The sequence below is a fragment of the Acartia tonsa genome, chromosome 8 (assembly GCF_053477335.1).
Source record: "Acartia tonsa isolate MP-2025a chromosome 8, ASM5347733v1, whole genome shotgun sequence".
In the NCBI taxonomy this organism is placed as follows: domain Eukaryota; kingdom Metazoa; phylum Arthropoda; class Copepoda; order Calanoida; family Acartiidae; genus Acartia; species Acartia tonsa.
Window position 1 is genome coordinate 20,141,134 of NC_137267.1, and position 17,306 is coordinate 20,158,439.

Sequence of the window (17,306 nt, forward strand, 5' to 3'; positions counted from 1 at the left end):
AAAGAATAACTTTTTTGAAAATATAACTATAAAATTATTCTGGAGGGTTGACTTTCCATTACCTCATGGGGCGAAGCCCCTAGAGGCTAGGGGCGAAGCCACTAGTAAAAAGAAAAAGTAAAAAAAATAATTTTTTTTTTTTTTTGGGGGGGGGGGTGTAATTATTTTCTAGGGGCGATTTCTCTGGGAGGGTGGTAGTACCCTCCCCAAAAAAAGTTATAAACATTCCTATTACCAATGAGAACCTACCCTGTAAAGGAGAACTATATCGGTTAAGCGGTCAGTGAGAATCTTCGGTACAGACAGACAGACTTTATGTTACTTTATTTTAAGTTTAATTTAACCATACTCTATGAAAATTAAGATAGCAAAAATACCTATTATTTTATTAAGTTAGAAGATCACAATTTTTTTCTTTTGTCCAATCTTAAAATAAGTATTTTACGCCACAGGAAATTTATACTGATCTTATCCAAGGGCATTTGGGAAGAGCTGCCTTTGAACTTCTGAGAGTCATATTACCAGCCGCGTATGAAGTCAATCATCACATGGAAAACACTATTAATGAAATGTCAGCTGTTGGAGAACTCCTTGTTGAGGGTGTAGGTAATAAACTTGCTGCTACAATCAACAGTGAAAGAATAAATCCGGGCTTTGCAGTCTTTGACGAGCTATACGTTATCAATGCAGTATTTGAAGATTTGGTTGCTTTTTATAATTCTAACACTGAACATGAAATAGGCTCTGATTTTGTTGATGAATCTTTAAACAATCATGGTGTCAATACAAATAATATCCTAGAAATTGCTGTTAATGAGACTCTTATTGATTTTGGCATTCAAAAAGATTTAATCAAACAGCAAATAATCAATAATATGTCAATGTTGGACCACGATAATTTTCAAACAGCTGTTACAGTATCCCAACACATTGATGATACATTTGAAGGAGTTCAAGAGCAGAGTATTGACAAACTAAAAGAGTTGTTTGCTGTTCATAAGAAGGAAATTCTGTCTCTATGTCAGCAATACCGTCAAAATCAGCAGTTCACACAAAATGTGATCAATATTGATAATGTGCTGCGCCTTGCTGACCCTTTCTACTTGAAACTTCAAAATATTCTGGATAAAATTGTGGTGGATTTTTATGATGCTGCTTTTGTTTTCACTGAACATCTTTTGGAGTCTAATACTGGAGAAATAGACAATAAAGAGGTTGTTGAGGTCATGGACAGGTGGGCTGACAGCGTTAAGGTAATAATTGCTTTTTTAATCAAACACGCACATTTTCCCTCCATTTCTTTCTTTCTATAAATCTATGCCCATTAGTAATCGATATATTATTACTTGAATGTTGCACCAGATTTTCATGTGCTCTGATAATACGATGCTCGCAGCTTACTAAAATAACCACCTTCTTTACGCAATCCCCTCCTTTCCTTCTGACCAATAAATGAGCAAATAATATTAGCAAGCTAAATTAACGACAACGTGTCCTGTGTCATTATATCCACGTTTATCTTATATCCATTTCATTAGTCTGGTTTATCAAGGAACAATTTAGGTATTTAAATTTGTTTTATAATTATATTATATAAGTATTTTTTTCTTTTTAGGAATTGTTATACAATGCCATAAATAATTACGAGTCACACGTATCAGAAGCTAAACACGAGCACCAAGAGTTTCTTGAGGAGCTGGTGGACTCTGTTAGTGAGTCTATAAAGACTAGGGATGATCTTAAGCAGTTGGTTTCATCACTCACAAGAGCTCTTCAAAATCAACAGATGACTTATAAGGTAAGAGCAAGTCTGTCTGTATGTTTTTTAACAGCTTCATTTCTATTGAATGTAATTGTTTTTGTTTCTCTTGATTTAACAGGTTAAATCTCTTTGAGAGATCTCATTTTTTAAAAACCTATTAGAGAGGTAAATAGATACTTGATAACTTTCTGGGAGGATGGGAGATTGTAATGTTAAGTGTAAATTTTACTGGTGGTACCTTATGTATATGGACAATGGACATGATCTCATAGTCGTTGACCTAAACCTTTAGGTATTTTTGTTGAATTTTGATTGGTTTGTAAAAAAACTAGGAGTGTTTAAAATTTTCAACTAATAAATCTAATATACCAAAGAAGTACTTTTGTTTATTATCAATTTACTAGTTTTTGAATAGATATATGTACGGACAACTACCTCCCTTCCTTTTGTAAGACCTCTTTCGTCTGTTTCTAAATTACTTTCTGCTACTTGGCTGTGTTAATATAAGCGACACATTGGTTGATTTTAATGACCCAATAGAAAGGTTGCACAAGGCGGTTGCGATGGGGAGATACAGTTATTAAACCCTTTCTCCCTCTCTAGTGTTTCACTCTAATGTTTTTAATTGGGATGATCTTTGAAACTTTGAGCTCACTGTGTGCATGGCATATCCCCTTCCATGCACGGTTTTTTTATAAGAAATATTTATTTTACTTTAAAATAAATATTATATCGTTCATTCTTTAGGTTGAGATAAGCCAACGGATTCACAACAATCTAAGCCCTCTTTTTAATATCTTCAAAGAGTTTATACAGAAGACTATGCAATCTTCTAGGGACTCCTTCGACTATGGCAGCTATTTAAATCTGCGTTTCCAACTAGCCTCCTCTAATTGTGCCAAGATATTGATTGATTTTAAAGACAATTCTATGGTGAAGATTAGCATGGATCTGTTCAGTAGGGCTATGGAGTTGGCTCAAGATTATTCTTCAGGAATGTGTTATTTGAATTGGCTCAATATTATTCACATAGCGATGGTCAGTATTTTAGTTTGTCCGTTAAGATCTCGTTAACCACTAAACCAATTGAGTTCTCCATTTTAGGAGAATTATAAAAAATAATGAAATTTAGAAAATACGCGTAAAATCGAACTTTATTGCATACTTACCTACTATTTTAGCTTTTAAGATTTTTTTTTGGTTAGGGTTTAACTGTTCTTATGGTGTGCAAATTCTTTTCTTTGTTTTGTTATCCTTAATCCCTACCATCTCATGAAATTTGTTTGTAGAAAAACTTTGTTAACCCTCCCACCCCCCTGATATTGTTTCTTCGTGCCTAACTCCTGCGAGTGCCTTAGGGGCTCTAACCAAGCGGGTCTACCTAAAACCAAAATTATCCCTCTGATTTTCAATTTATTTCAACGGATAGAATGCTAGTGGGTCTGCGATTTATAGGAACTTTGACAAAAAACCTGTAACACTTTTTCTCGTTATCATTCGAAATCGACTGATATCCGGTAGATTAGAACCAGTTCTCATCCATACGAAAAAAATCATATCTAGCAACATATTATATTCAGTTTTCTACGAATATAAAAATGTACAATTATAGGTATGATAAAAACTTTAATAAATCAACACATTTTCTAGCAGAAAGATCTGGATGTTGTGGAAAGCAGACAAATGTTTATGTTTTTGTGATTGGAAACCAGACCATGGTACCATCTGGCCTGGTTCCACAGCAAATTATGAATCAGATACCAGGTCAAATATGTATTTGGCAAGTAGTAATGCTTTTTTTTGTCTGTAGCGAAGGATTTCACTAAACGCTGGGCCGATATGGCTCTCCTTTACAATATGGCTTCTCATAGATCCACTGGGGGTTTTAACTATTTTGTGGGAGGTAACCACCACCCTGCTAAGAGAAATCGTTAATTTAAAAAAGATAATCCCCCACAAAATTTTTTTAAGACTGAAATTGAAAATTGGCAGGGGTTAACAACAGCCACTCCACCCACCCTTAAAGGGCGAATATAGGTTCGATATGATATGAGCTTATATGAAAGGGCAATTTCATACTTTTAGAATATCTATGCCAAATTTAAAAATTCAAAAAAATCCTTAAGTAGATTTTGCAATTTTCTGTTTCAATTGAACATATGATAAATCAGATTGATGACAAACCGTTTATTTTAGCCCTTTACAAGACTTTTTTTTGACTATTTTGCTTAAGTTTGATTGACTATTACAATGGCACGCATCTTAAATGATAATTTAAATGTTTATTATTTTAGATTATATACTCTTTAATTCAATTTTTAAAAAGCGTAAAAATAATTTGCGTAAAAGTGCGCCAATAGTATTGACTAGGGTAAATAATACGTCTTAAAGTTTATTTTCTGTACAAAGATCATTGGTTAATTCTGGAAAATATAAATATCCTCAAGTACGCATTTTCAACACTCACACACACGAACCTTAAAAAAACAGGAATTTGAAATTATTCTTCCTCCAAGAAAATTTTATCGATTATTTTTTTTTACTTTTTACATTATTTGATGTTTTTTTAAACTTTTAAATATTTTACTTTATATAATTTGTATGAAGGTAGAAGATGGGTATATTTACCCCTGATTAATTGGTTTCCACGTTATTACGACTATCCTTTAACGAAAGCTTTTTAATTCAACCTTGCCACGAAGCCTTGTGTGATACTAGGGTGTTAGAGTTCTTAGGGAACCACACTAATTACATAATATTATCTTGAGTTTGACAGGTTTTAAGCTATAAACAGACTTATACAATTAGATATGTCAATATCTTTAAGTTATATATAATCTAAGGAATGGCACGGTTTTTTTGAGCCCATACCATATTCAACCTATATTCGCCCTTTAAGGGCCCTAGATGGCTCTAGAGGCGTAGCCACTAGATTATTTATACAATTCATGATATGCAAATGATATTCCTTCTGAGAGATTTAAAATGCTAATTCTAATTTATAAGAGAAAAAGTTATTACTATTACCTAATGAAAAAAAGTTAGTTTGTTTTTAGAAGTGAAGCCAATGTATAATTAACACTGTTCGTCTGTATGTCTGTCTGAAACTTTCTAGGAAATCGCAATATTCTCGGATCCTTTTGAAGATAATTGGCTGATTTTTTGTGGAGATTTTCCTTCACCTATTATTAGCATCCAGTATATAGTTTGACTGATTCATTGGTCTGCCGGCCATTTAACATGATACTTTAATATACATTTAAAGCATCTAGTGGCGAATCCATAAGACATAATGGGAAGGACACACCCTCACCCTATTGTTCAGTTTAATATTATAGATATCTACAGGGTGTCTCAATAAAAACTGCGTTTTCCGGTTTTGGGAAACAACCAGTAAGAGTATGAAAAAAATAAGGGGGGGGGGAAGTTTTGTACAGTTATAGGAAATGAAATATCAGTATCAAATTTTGCCCTGGCCGTTTGGGCTTGTTTTTATAGTTATCAGGCTAATTCTTTTTGTAGACTCTCTTTTATGATTGGATCTACCTGTAAAACTTTAAAAACTGAATTTTGGGACTTTCCTTCCAGGTGCTAGTGGAGCAAAAGACCCCCCCAAACACTAAAATTTTTATTTAGGAGCTTATTTTTTTATGATATCGAGCTGATTTTTAAAATGGAAGTTTTTATTACATAAAAGAGTTGATTAGCCATCCCATATTTCATTTTTGTACTTTACTTCTAGGGGTTTGTAAGCTCAAAACTTAAAAATTTTGTATTTGGGGGGGTTGTTTTACCCCAAAAGCCCCTAGAAGTAAAGTGCAAAAATGAAATATGGGGTGGCTAATCAACTCATCTATTTAATAAAAGGTTCCATTTAAAAAATCAGCTCGATATCTTAAAAAATGAGCTCATAACATAACATTTTAGTGTTTGGAGGGGTCTTTTGCTCCACTAGCCCCTAGAAGGAAAGTCCCAAAATTCAATTTTTAAAGTTTTACAGGTAGATCCAATCATATAAGAGAGTCTACAAAAAGAATTAGGTTGATAACTATAAAAACAAGCCCAAACGGCCAGGGCAAAATTTGATACTGAATTTTCATTTCCTTTAACTGTACAAACTTCCCCCCGCCCCTTATATATTATTATTCTCTATAAAAATATGGATCAATTTTATAAAAGGTGGTTTTAATGTATTTTAAAACAATAGCGTTTTTTAGAGCTTAAAGATTTCAAAATTATGTGTGTTTCTATTCTTGAAGAATTTAGGGCTATACCGATCAATTAAATTCTTCTTTTTACTTGAAAACTACATTTTAGCATGGATAACAAAATACTCTAAAAATTAAATTTAAAATTTAATTTAAAATGTCTTTTTTGAAAACAAAACTGAATTTTTATGTTTGCTTGAATCTGTATTCTTAGTATTAACAAATTCTCATGTCCGTACCTCATCACTCCCTCTATAATCTCTTAATATCTAAATTTGGATTAACAGGTCATGGCAGATCAACTCTTAAAACATAGTTAATCTAAGAAAACGCATTTTTAGCAACAATTTAAAACAAAGATAACTTGCTTATTTTTTAGGTATTGAAATGGAATAAAAAGTGACTTGTTTTATTTATCAATGCGCACAGTATTAAGAGATTTTTAAAATAAAAATGACTTTGTCATAGAGAAATAGGAAAAACAAAATTTTGAATAATCTAAAAAGCTCCTTGCATGAAGCAAAAAAAATATGTAAAAAATCTCAAATGGGGACAATGATTTAACCTTTTATTAATTTAATATTGTACTTTAAAACCTCTATGTTGCAAAATAAATAAGTTAATTGAATCTAATTGTTATCACAGATTTAGGATCAAGCATTTTTACCCTACATGTACCTATTAGTACTGCCGCATTTTTAGAGATATCGAAAAACACCTAAAGTAAATGTTATGTACATTTTTTCAGAGAATATGGACCTATAATTATTTTTTTCATGTTCTTTTTGGTTGATTCCCAAAATTGGAAAATGCTTTTTTTTTAGACACATTGTATTTTTTAGGAATTGCCCAGATGGCATCTGGATCAGAACCAGGATTTATTGAACATGATCAGATGCATCCATCTACCAATACCCCACCCATCACAGGATCAGAACATGGATATATTAAAACCGGCCATTGGCATCCATATACCCATACCTTTACAGAATCAGAAATTGGTTTTTTTGCACATGGCCAGTGGCATCCTGTTACCAACACCCCCACCTTTTTGGAATCAGAACCTGGATTTATTGAACATGACCAAATGCATACCCCTACCCTAACAAGAATAGATCCTAAATTTACTGAACACGGTCAGGTGCATCCATATACCTATACCCTAACAGGATCTGAACCTGGATTTACTGAAGACGGCCTTAGACATCGAACCACTTCAACCTTTGTTCCTTTTCATTCACCTTCAACCACTCACCACGCATATCATTCAACCTCATCATATATTGGTTACCCAGCAATGAACCCATCAACGGTGCACCCTTCTTTCAATGAGTATCCATCATCAGTCACACACTATGGCCCAACACCAGCATATAAAGATCCAATTAAATCTTCAACAGTTGACTACTTATATGAAGATCCTAATCCATCAATAGTTAGTCACTTTACAACTGCTGTACACCCCTCTGAAGATCATTATCCTTCAACAGGAAGTCCCTCATCACATGCAACATACTTTCGGCCAAGACCAACACATTTATATTCATCGCCTCACTCTACTGTCACACAGAGCATTCATGTAAGTCACTCCCCGATGACATATGAGGCAATGTCAGTCCCATTCTCCTCTGTTACAAGTATGCATCCCTCATTGAGTTTACTACCATCTGGAGAGAGAGACTTGTCAATGAATCTAGGAAATGAATATATTCCATCAGCTGCTATGCTCCAATCATCTATTACATATGATAGTGCAATTCCCCAGTCATCTGGCAGCCATTCTATTACAGGCAATAATCAATATCCAACAAATGCTCATGATTCTACAACAACACCACATTTCTCTGTTATAAATAGTCCAACAATATCTTCTTATCCATTGAACAACCCGTCATATTCTGCTGGAAATACTTTCATGCCTATACATTCAACCATAAATCAACTTCGCCCTACTAGCACATACAGACCCATACGACCATTAACCTCTGCAATTTATCAGACCTTTGAATCAATCAACATTCAGCCATCTCCAACTACTGAACAATCAAATTATATATCCATAACAGCTCAGTCTAGTGTTGTGGCTCCTGATGACACCAATAAAGAAACTAACAATGATGATATGGGTCACTTGTATGATGTCAATGATAATACTACAGGTAATATTGACGTTTTAATGTTCCGATCTCTAAATACAGGGTGTCCCTTGTAAACTGTTTTTTTTTTGAAACGCTTATTACTCCCCTAAATATTTGAGCTATCTTAGTAAAATAAAAAGTATTTGGCAGCCTACTACTGACCATTTTATGGGATCATGATGAAAAATCCACAAAATAAACAGGAAAAAATCTACGAGGTATTACATAAGAGTTTCATTTTATCAAATTTAGACTAACCGGCCCAGAAGAAAATATTTGCTTTGTGAACTTTAGGATGAGCTAGGGGCCAAACAGCTGGTCGCTCAGACTTTCTAAGCACACTAATAGAACTGGTTTGACATGGCAAACCAAAAATTCCCAATATTCAAGAATCTGAAGTGTAATATAAGTGAACAATATGTGAAAATAAGCACAATATTGATCTTCTGCGTTAATTTTTCATGTGAGCTCGCTTCAAATGCACACAAGAACCTGAAATATACCAGATAATTAAATTAGACTACAATGCCAGTTCTTATAATGTATGGAGTAAGTCTTTGTGATCCACTGTTTGACCACTAGCTGCTTTAACAGTTAACTAAGGCATATTTTCTTGTGAATTAGTCTTATATTCACTAAAATCAGCCTGTTATGTATTACCTTGTAGATTTTTTTCTGTTAACTTTGCGGATTTTTCATCACTATATCATAAAATGGTCAGTAGTAGGCTGCAAAATACTTTTTATTTTACTATGATAGCTCAAATATTAAGGGAGTAATAAGCGTTAAAAAAAAAAAAAACAGTTTACGAGGGACACCCTGTATTTAAAGAAAGTGTGATTAAAGTAGGTTTTTTTTATGATTTGTAGTGTAGACTTAAGCTAGGCGTATGATATCATAGTTAATATTACTGATTTTTAAACATATACCTAATGACTTTGAAATTTAACTTCGTGACAACCCTTTAAATCATTAGGAATTTACTACGTTGATTTCAAGATCTCTGTAATTATCCGCCCCCCCCCTTTTTAAGTTTGGAGATTTTATTGAAAACTGAAAATGAATCACAAACGAGTAGGTAAGGAATGTTCTTTAGGGATTATTTTTAAGGGTTTTTAATGATGTTCATTGTTTTATTATTTTAGGTGCGAATATGAATATGTTTGTGATCCGTCTTCCCTTCAGACGGCCTTCTTCAACAAACATGACAAGATCAAATGTGGAATCCTCAACAATTGTCAAAGATGGCATATCTACTACCACAACTACTTATACAACAACAAATACTACCGAAAGTTCAACTGCTGCAAGCTCTAGTTCAGTTGCAACAACCAGAAGTTCAACTGCTGCCAGTGTTGGTTCAACTGCTACAAGTCCTAGCTCTACCGCTACTACCAAAAGAGCAACTAATACTACCCCAAGTGCAACTGATTCTACCCCAAGTGCAACTGATTCTACCCCAAGTGCAACTGATTCTACCCCAAGTGCAACTGATTCTACCTCAAGTGCAACTGATTCTATCCCAAGTGCAACTGATTCTACCCCAAGTGCAACTGATTCTACCCCAAGTGCAACTGATTCTATCCCAAGTGCAACTGATTCTACCCCAAGTGCAACTGATTCTACCCCAAGTGCAACTGATTCTACCCCAAGTGCAACTGATTCTACTCCAAGTGCAACTGATTCTTCCCCAAGTGCAACTAATTCTTCCCCAAGTGCAACTAATTCTACCCCAAGTGCAACTGATTCTACCCCAAGTGCAACTGATTCTACCCCAAGTGCAACTGATTCTACCCCAAGTGCAACTGATTCTTCCCCAAGTCCAACTGATACTTCCCCAAATGCAACAGATTCCTTGACAGGTGAATTTATTGACCATATATCAATAGTGGAACAATCATGAGTAGGTACTCAACATAATATGTAATAAGCAGGGACAATATAAAGTTTCAAAAAAGCGATAGTTATGGATATTTTTGGAGATTTGTTATTTGAATTTTTCTCTATTATGCGGCTCCACTCTCCACTTCAGGGATATTTAAATAGCGGGGGGGGGGGGAGACATCTAAAAAAGATGTTTTGGATACCATACCATCCCCCAAAACAGTTCCCAGGACCACCGCGGTTCAACGGTTAGCAAGATCCTTGATAAACACAAACACATCTTGTTACTTTTATACCTATAATGATTAACAGGAGACTGAGTGCAACATGCAAAGGGCGGTATTTGACATCAGACTATAAATTATACTAGTACCCAAAGTTTTACAAACATGTATTTGTATTCGTAAGCTTAAAAAAAATATTTCTTTTATTATATCATGATTTGCTTTGCAAACTAGCAGTGTCAAGGAAAATGGTACTTTTTTCATATTTTTCAATTTTTTAAGCAAATGTAAGACAATATTGATTTTTTTTATTTACAGGTGAACTACCTGGGGTGCGTTCTTTGAAGTTTGAATTTGGAATTGGTAATGGCAATCAAGTAAATGGGCAAGCCGCTAGTGAGATCGAAATTAATATTCATGATATTGAATTTGATAAAGATGAAGGAGATTTCTTTAGCGTTGAGTATGATAATATGCTTGGGCTTGATGGCAATCAGCCAATAACAAGCAGCACAACTACTACAACTTCCACTTCAGCCGCTACTAGCCCTAGTTCAGCTGCAACAACTAAAAGTTCATCCGCTACAAGTCCTATCTCTACCACTTCTACCCCAAGTGCAACTCTAAGTGTAAGTTCAGCTGCTACAACCCAAAGATCATCTGCTACAACTCAAAGTTTAGCTGCGACCTCCCAAAGTTCACCTGCCACTTCCCAAAGTTCACCTGCCACTTCCCAAAGTTCAGCTGTCACTGCCCAAAGTTCATCTGCTACAACTACCCAAAGTTCAACTGTTTCTACTACCCGAAGTTCAGCTGCTACTACACAAAGTTCAGCTGCTACTACCCGAAGTTCAGCTGCTACTACCCAAAGTTCAGCTGCTACTACACAAAGTTCATCTGCTACTACCCAAAGTTCAGCTGCTACTACTACCCAAAGTTCAACTGTTATGTCTACCCAAAGTTCAACTGCTACTACTACCCGAAGTTCAACTGTTACGTCTTCCCAAAATTCAGCTGTCACTGCCCAAAGTTCAGTCGCAACTACCCATAGTTCCACTACTACTACGGAAAGTTCAACAACAGATTCAACAACACCCAAAACAGCTAGTAATGATGATGATACTTCAGGTAATATTTATTTATATATGTTCCCATCCCTCTCTTGATAATCAAAGAAAGTGTATGTAATTAAGCAGATTTTTAATTGAGTAGGTAGTTCAGACTTACGTAAAGCATTTGATATCAAAGTTATAAAGTAGTTTTTATTAAGTTTAAAAATTTGGTAAGATAGATTGATAAGTGGTTAGTAGCGAAGCTACTCTATAATTCACCTTGACTGTCCGTCATTCCGAAACGCTATTGATGCACCACAGAAGGTAAAAATTATTTTATTATGTTTATTCCTTATTAAAATTTCTTCTATTTTTTCTACACCTCTTTAATGACCACTAAACTTTTTTAATACCTACACTTTTTCCGATTGTCAATCCATGATTTTTGTGCTTTGCTACTTTTGAGTGTTGTCATCCTTGCTTTTTTAGTAAAAATCCACACGGGGCCTGTGTTCCATTTACAAACAGGTTAGATACAATTTTTCTATATCTCAAATTGATTTTTTATGATTATGGTTGGTCCATACATCCCTTTGACTGGGCAGAATTTTTAAGAATTAAAATTATCTACTTTAGAGAGAGGGGGGGGGGGGGAGTTTTGGCACATTTGCCTAAGTAGTGATTATAGGCTTTATCTTTGGACTGAGATAAGTTATTAAAGATAAAATCAACCTTTTATGATGAATTTTGAAGTTTTTAGATTTTTTGGATAGGCCTCCAGGTTCAGGAGCTGCAGGCCTCCAGATGGTCTCTGGACAGGAAAAAAAATGTAAAAATTTTTTTTTGAGTGTTAGAGGTCAACTTATAAAACAAAATACCTACCTATGCATCTTTTTGAATGTTATTTACATATTTGAAGAAAAATGATGCATATTTTCTTTTATGAGTTGACCTCTATCTCTTTAAAAAATTTAATTTTTGCCTGTCCAGAAACTACCTAAAGGTTTACCCAAAAAAATCTTTAACTTGGAAAAATTTATCTAAAAAAAATATTTTATTTTTAATAATCTGTCCTCTCAGTCCAAAAATAAAGCCTATTGTGACTGTTTACGCAAATGTGTCAAAACTCCCCCCCCCCCCTCTGACAGAAGTTATTATAGAAATAAATTCGAAAACAAAAAATACAAATTAATTTAATTAGGTAAACATTCTAGTAAAATAATGAATATATTAAAGAATCTGAAGTAATAAGTTTTTAATTTAGATTACAGAACATCCTATTGGCATGAAGAAAAGAATAGCACAATTGATACTCAAAAAGGTAATAATACACTTAATTAAAAGTCCTAGTATAATCATTAGATATTATGTAATTGTTTATTCGTGAGCATAACATTTTAAAAAGTCTTATAAGGTGTAAAAAAGCTTCTTCATTATGGAAGCTATATAAACCTTCCTAAAATGGAGGACTCAATTAACTCAGTGGTTGGCGAGATCTTAACGGACAAACTATAAGATAGGATATATATAGCGTCCATGAGTGTTAGATGAAGGGATAATGATATAGAATACGTGGAAATTGTGAAAGATTCTCGCACACAACCCTGATAAAATGTTTGTCCCAGCTGGCTAATAAAAGGTTACCATCCCCCCTTTTATGACTACCTCTGGCCACAGAGGATCGTATTGACAAAAATATGAGGATCATAGACTCATTGTAGCAACGACAAAAATTGTCCCTGTCACAATATCCAAGTATTCCATATCCATTGGATGATGAAAACACAATAAAAGATATTTATATCAAACTTAATTAAATGTTCTATTTATAAAATTGAGTTCTGTTTTACTATAAATTGTAACCTAAACTTTTTGATTTTATATAACTTATCAACTTATGTAACTTAGAAAACCTGTTATGCTTTTACCTTTATCATTAATCATAAGCCCTATAATATAAAGTAAACTTTTTTGTCTGATGCAAAAGATTTCAGTAATTACTTTTCTGATTAGGTTATTCCTTTGAGGTAGGTCTCATACATCTAAATACTATGGTGTAATGGTTTTAGGCCATTTTCTTATTGTGTGGCTGTTCTTGTGTAATTTGTGGAATAAGGGAGTATACTATAAAGCAAGGACTGACAAACAGACCAACAAGTATTGCAAGTTTGTTAGAAGCTGAGCTACTATTTTATCTGTTAAGGATGTCACACAACCCACGGAGTAGAGATGTACAAGCCCTGTGTCTTCCCATTCAAATATCATGGACGTGTTTATGATAGATGTGTACACAGGTCATTATTTGGTGCTTTCCTTGATAGTCGTATCGGGCATTCAAACCCTCCCTCCTCTCTTTTATAAATAAACTGAAAATAAGGAGGGGGGGGGGGCGGATATTCGTTCCCTACAGGGGCCCCTAACTCTTCTCGGCCTATTCCTGCGATGCCCTAACCTTGCATGGCTACCCATAACACATGAGATGGTGAGGGGCTTCTGTGCCCGAAAATGTACTTTGAGGGAAAACGCTGATATAAAACTATTTTGGAAGCTCAGCTACTGTAAATATTCAAACATACGTGTTAATATCCTTAATCTTAAAGTAACAGGATGTATGTCCGTCGTATCTGTCTAGATGTGTGTTTGTGAGTCTATCTGTCTGTTTTTTTTTAAAGATCTTGCTAATCGCTGTTCCTTCATGGATCTTCTTTCCATTCAACTTTACAACAGGCCCTGGAAAGGTTAATTTAACCTAACGCGTTAAGAAAAACTCCAAAAATATATTCTTTTTAAATTTTTGTACAAATCACCTGAAATGTTTTGTTGAGATCAATGTTTTAAAAGTACATTCATTAAGTACACTGTTTTATGATCACACTAGCGGCTACGCCCCTAGAGGCCTCTAGTGGCACTTTAATTGTTTTTATTTATATTCAAAATATAGCTATTTACCGTTTGACGTTTATTTTTCGTTGAACTCTCTTTCTAAAATCGATAAAGGGAGAGGTCATTTTCTAGTAAATCCCGTAAAGGTGTGTGTTATAAGGCCTAAAAATAGTAGTAGAACGATAAGGTGCTCTATATATTTGTATTTCCTATTGAATAGAACAATAGGGAAGAAATTTTTTTTTTTTTTTTTGATAACCGTACCTGGAATATCTGAAATTTCTATCAAACGCTTTGTTTGGCTCAAACTGACACAAATAAAAAAAAATATAATTATAATAAATCAACCTGTAAAGAATGACTTCTTCCTTTGTTTAATGGTATAGATTGTTCTTAACTTTTACCTTGTACCTATAGAAAACATTATTATTATAATTATATTTTTTTTTAATTTTTGTCAGTTTGAGCCAAACAAAGCGTTTGATAGAAATTTCGTATTTTTTTTAGATAATCCAGGTACGGTTATCAAAAAAAAATAAAAATTTCCCTATTGTTCTATTCAATAGGAAATACATATATCTAGAGCACCTTATCGTTCTACTACTATTTTTAGGCCTTATAACACACACCTTTACGGGATTTACTAGAAAATGACCTCTCCCTTTAAAAAAAAAATTAATTTCTCTAGGGAGGGTGGTGGTACCCTCCCCCAAAATAGTTATAAACCTTCCCGGGACATATGGGAATATACCCTGTTAAGGAGAACCCGATCAGTTCAGCGGTTAGCGAGATCCTTCGGTACAAACACACAGACACACAAACATCCTGTTACTTTATTATAAGTACTAGCGGCTTCGCCCCTAGCCTCTAGGGGCTTTGCCCCAAGAGGTGATAAAAAAAAATTATGGCGAAAATCGTAAGGACCATGGAAATCTCCTTCAAAAAAAAAAAAAAAAAAAAAAAATGGGGGGGGGATTTTTTGTTTTTCGGAGGGTTGGGGGTGTCCCACCCCCCAAGAAAATAGCTTAAAACCACCACAGGACCAATAGGTAGATACCCTGAAGAGTAGAATCCGATCGGTTCAGTGGTTACCGAGATCTTAAGGGACAGACAGACAGACGGACAGACGGACAGACAGACATCGTTCTACTTTTACTTTATTATAAGTATGATCACATATTACCACTCCCCTCTGCTAAATAAATTGAATAGACAAAAATGATTTGTATTTTATTATACAAGAGTGTTAGAACATGAATATTTTCGTTCATTGAACTATAGATCTAGATCATAGTATTTCATATAAGCAAAATGAACATCAACGTCAACATTATCAACATCAAATATAAATTCCATTCAACATATCAAAATACAGTGATAATGACAGATTACGAATATTTCATCATAAATGATAAATGGTGAAAAGCATCGCTTAATTTCAACACTTCTCAAGAACAATAATTTGTTAAAAGAATTTTTGTATCCTGGATTTTTAGTAGGACGAAGTTATTCTAAAAATCACATTGTTTGTCTGTTTGTCCGTCCTTAATGTTATAGGATACACTCGGCTATTTCTGACTTACTTGGTCATAACTAAAAACGTTTAAAAAGGTTCCTACTGCTGCTATGTCAGGTGTGCGACATAAATAGTAAGAAAAGGGGAAATGTCTTGAAGCATAAAATTAAACAGGTGCAACTCACTACCATGCATAGTTAGGACTTCTCAGACAAAGGTCGTGCAATCAAAGGGTTGTTGGTGTAATGGGTGTTACTTAACCTTATATCCTTAGGTGTTAGAGTATCGCATCCCATTACACGTGGATGATGCTCTGGATTCTCTAGATGATCACTTAAATCGAAGGAGAATCCCGTCCTTACGAGGTAATGGTAAAAATGTATGGCTAAATTTAGTTGTTTAGATTCTTCATTAAATACACCTTTTTTTCTTAAACGTTACTATCAGCTTAATTTAAGATACTGTTGACCAATAAATATATACTTAACTTATAACAATATAACTTACAAATTCCGCTTGTCTTTTATTTTGGTCAAATATCAAATGATGACGAGCTTCACTACTGAATTATGTTGACATCCTTGTTTATTGTTACAATAATACATAAAAGAAATACTTTATCAAAGAATTTTTATTTAGAATATAATAACCTCAATTCTATTCAGACATTTAATATTAATACTGGATATTTTGTACCTTTCATTTAGTAAAAGTATGAAATAGTCCCGTACTCTTTAAAATTCTTTGTTCGAGTGGCTTGCGGGTTTTGCATGGGTGGGGGGGGGGGGGTGGGGGATGTAAGATTTAATGTAGAGTAGAATAGCCTCATACACTCAAGAAATAAAAATATTTTTGTTTGAGCTTGTTATTGAGATTTTTTAGGCTATGTAAAAAGTAGGTAAACGTCACTTTTTTCACCCCACTGTTAATTTTTAAGGGGGGTGTTTTAGGAGGGTGCACCAGGGGGGTGAAAACACACACCTTCTGCACGCATCTGCTTTGTATCTTTCATTTAGTTAAAGTATGAAACTTAAGTCTTGTACTTCTTTAAAAAGCAAAGGCTCTCAACAAATATGATTTCGTGGATCATGTAAAGAAAACGAAGTTTCGGGTATTCAATTATGATTATTAACTTTTAAAATCATGAACCTTTATAAACCTATACGTTATAATTGAAAGAAATGGGGTCAGGGAAAGAAAACGAAGTAGCAGGTTTCGTCGCATTTCCACAGTAGCTTTTGAAAGGTTATTTTAGGTTAGGTAAGTGTTAATGATTGTCCCGCAGGGTTACAGCCCCCCGAAGGGACCAGAAATAGGAGAAAAGCAACTGTGAAAATGCGACGAAACCCAATACTTCGTTTTCTTTCCCTGACTTGATTTCTTTCAATTATACGGTATAGGTTTATGAAGATCCAGGATTTTAAAGTCAATAATCATAATTGAATACCTTAACATCTAAGAGATTAGAAGAAGGAGGGAGGGTTGGGTAGAAATATGGCAATTAACCGTCACAAGGACCTATGTGAAGTTCCTTTAAGATGGTGGTCTCAGTAGGTTCTGAAGTTAGTAGGATTCTAGCAAAACAAACTAACAAAAAACCTAACTATATACTTTATAAAAGGATATAAAAATTTACCAA

At 34.2% G+C, this 17,306-nt stretch overlaps 1 protein-coding gene across 1 annotated transcript in view; it reads left to right on the forward strand.

Moving 5' to 3' along the window:
- Positions 1-456: 456 nt before the first annotated feature.
- LOC145326230 (uncharacterized) overlaps positions 457-17,306 on the forward strand; it is a 32,157-nt gene continuing 15,307 nt past the window's right edge. The window contains exons 1-10 of the mRNA XM_080169419.1: positions 457-1,253; positions 1,616-1,798; positions 2,510-2,754; positions 3,411-3,526; positions 6,813-8,129; positions 9,254-9,970; positions 10,535-11,344; positions 11,758-11,796; positions 12,533-12,589; positions 13,472-13,562. Coding sequence (XP_080025545.1) covers positions 549-1,253; positions 1,616-1,798; positions 2,510-2,754; positions 3,411-3,526; positions 6,813-8,129; positions 9,254-9,970; positions 10,535-11,344; positions 11,758-11,796; positions 12,533-12,589; positions 13,472-13,562 — 4,280 coding nt within the window. The 5' untranslated portion in view covers positions 457-548. The remainder of the gene's footprint in view (positions 1,254-1,615; positions 1,799-2,509; positions 2,755-3,410; positions 3,527-6,812; positions 8,130-9,253; positions 9,971-10,534; positions 11,345-11,757; positions 11,797-12,532; positions 12,590-13,471; positions 13,563-17,306) is intronic.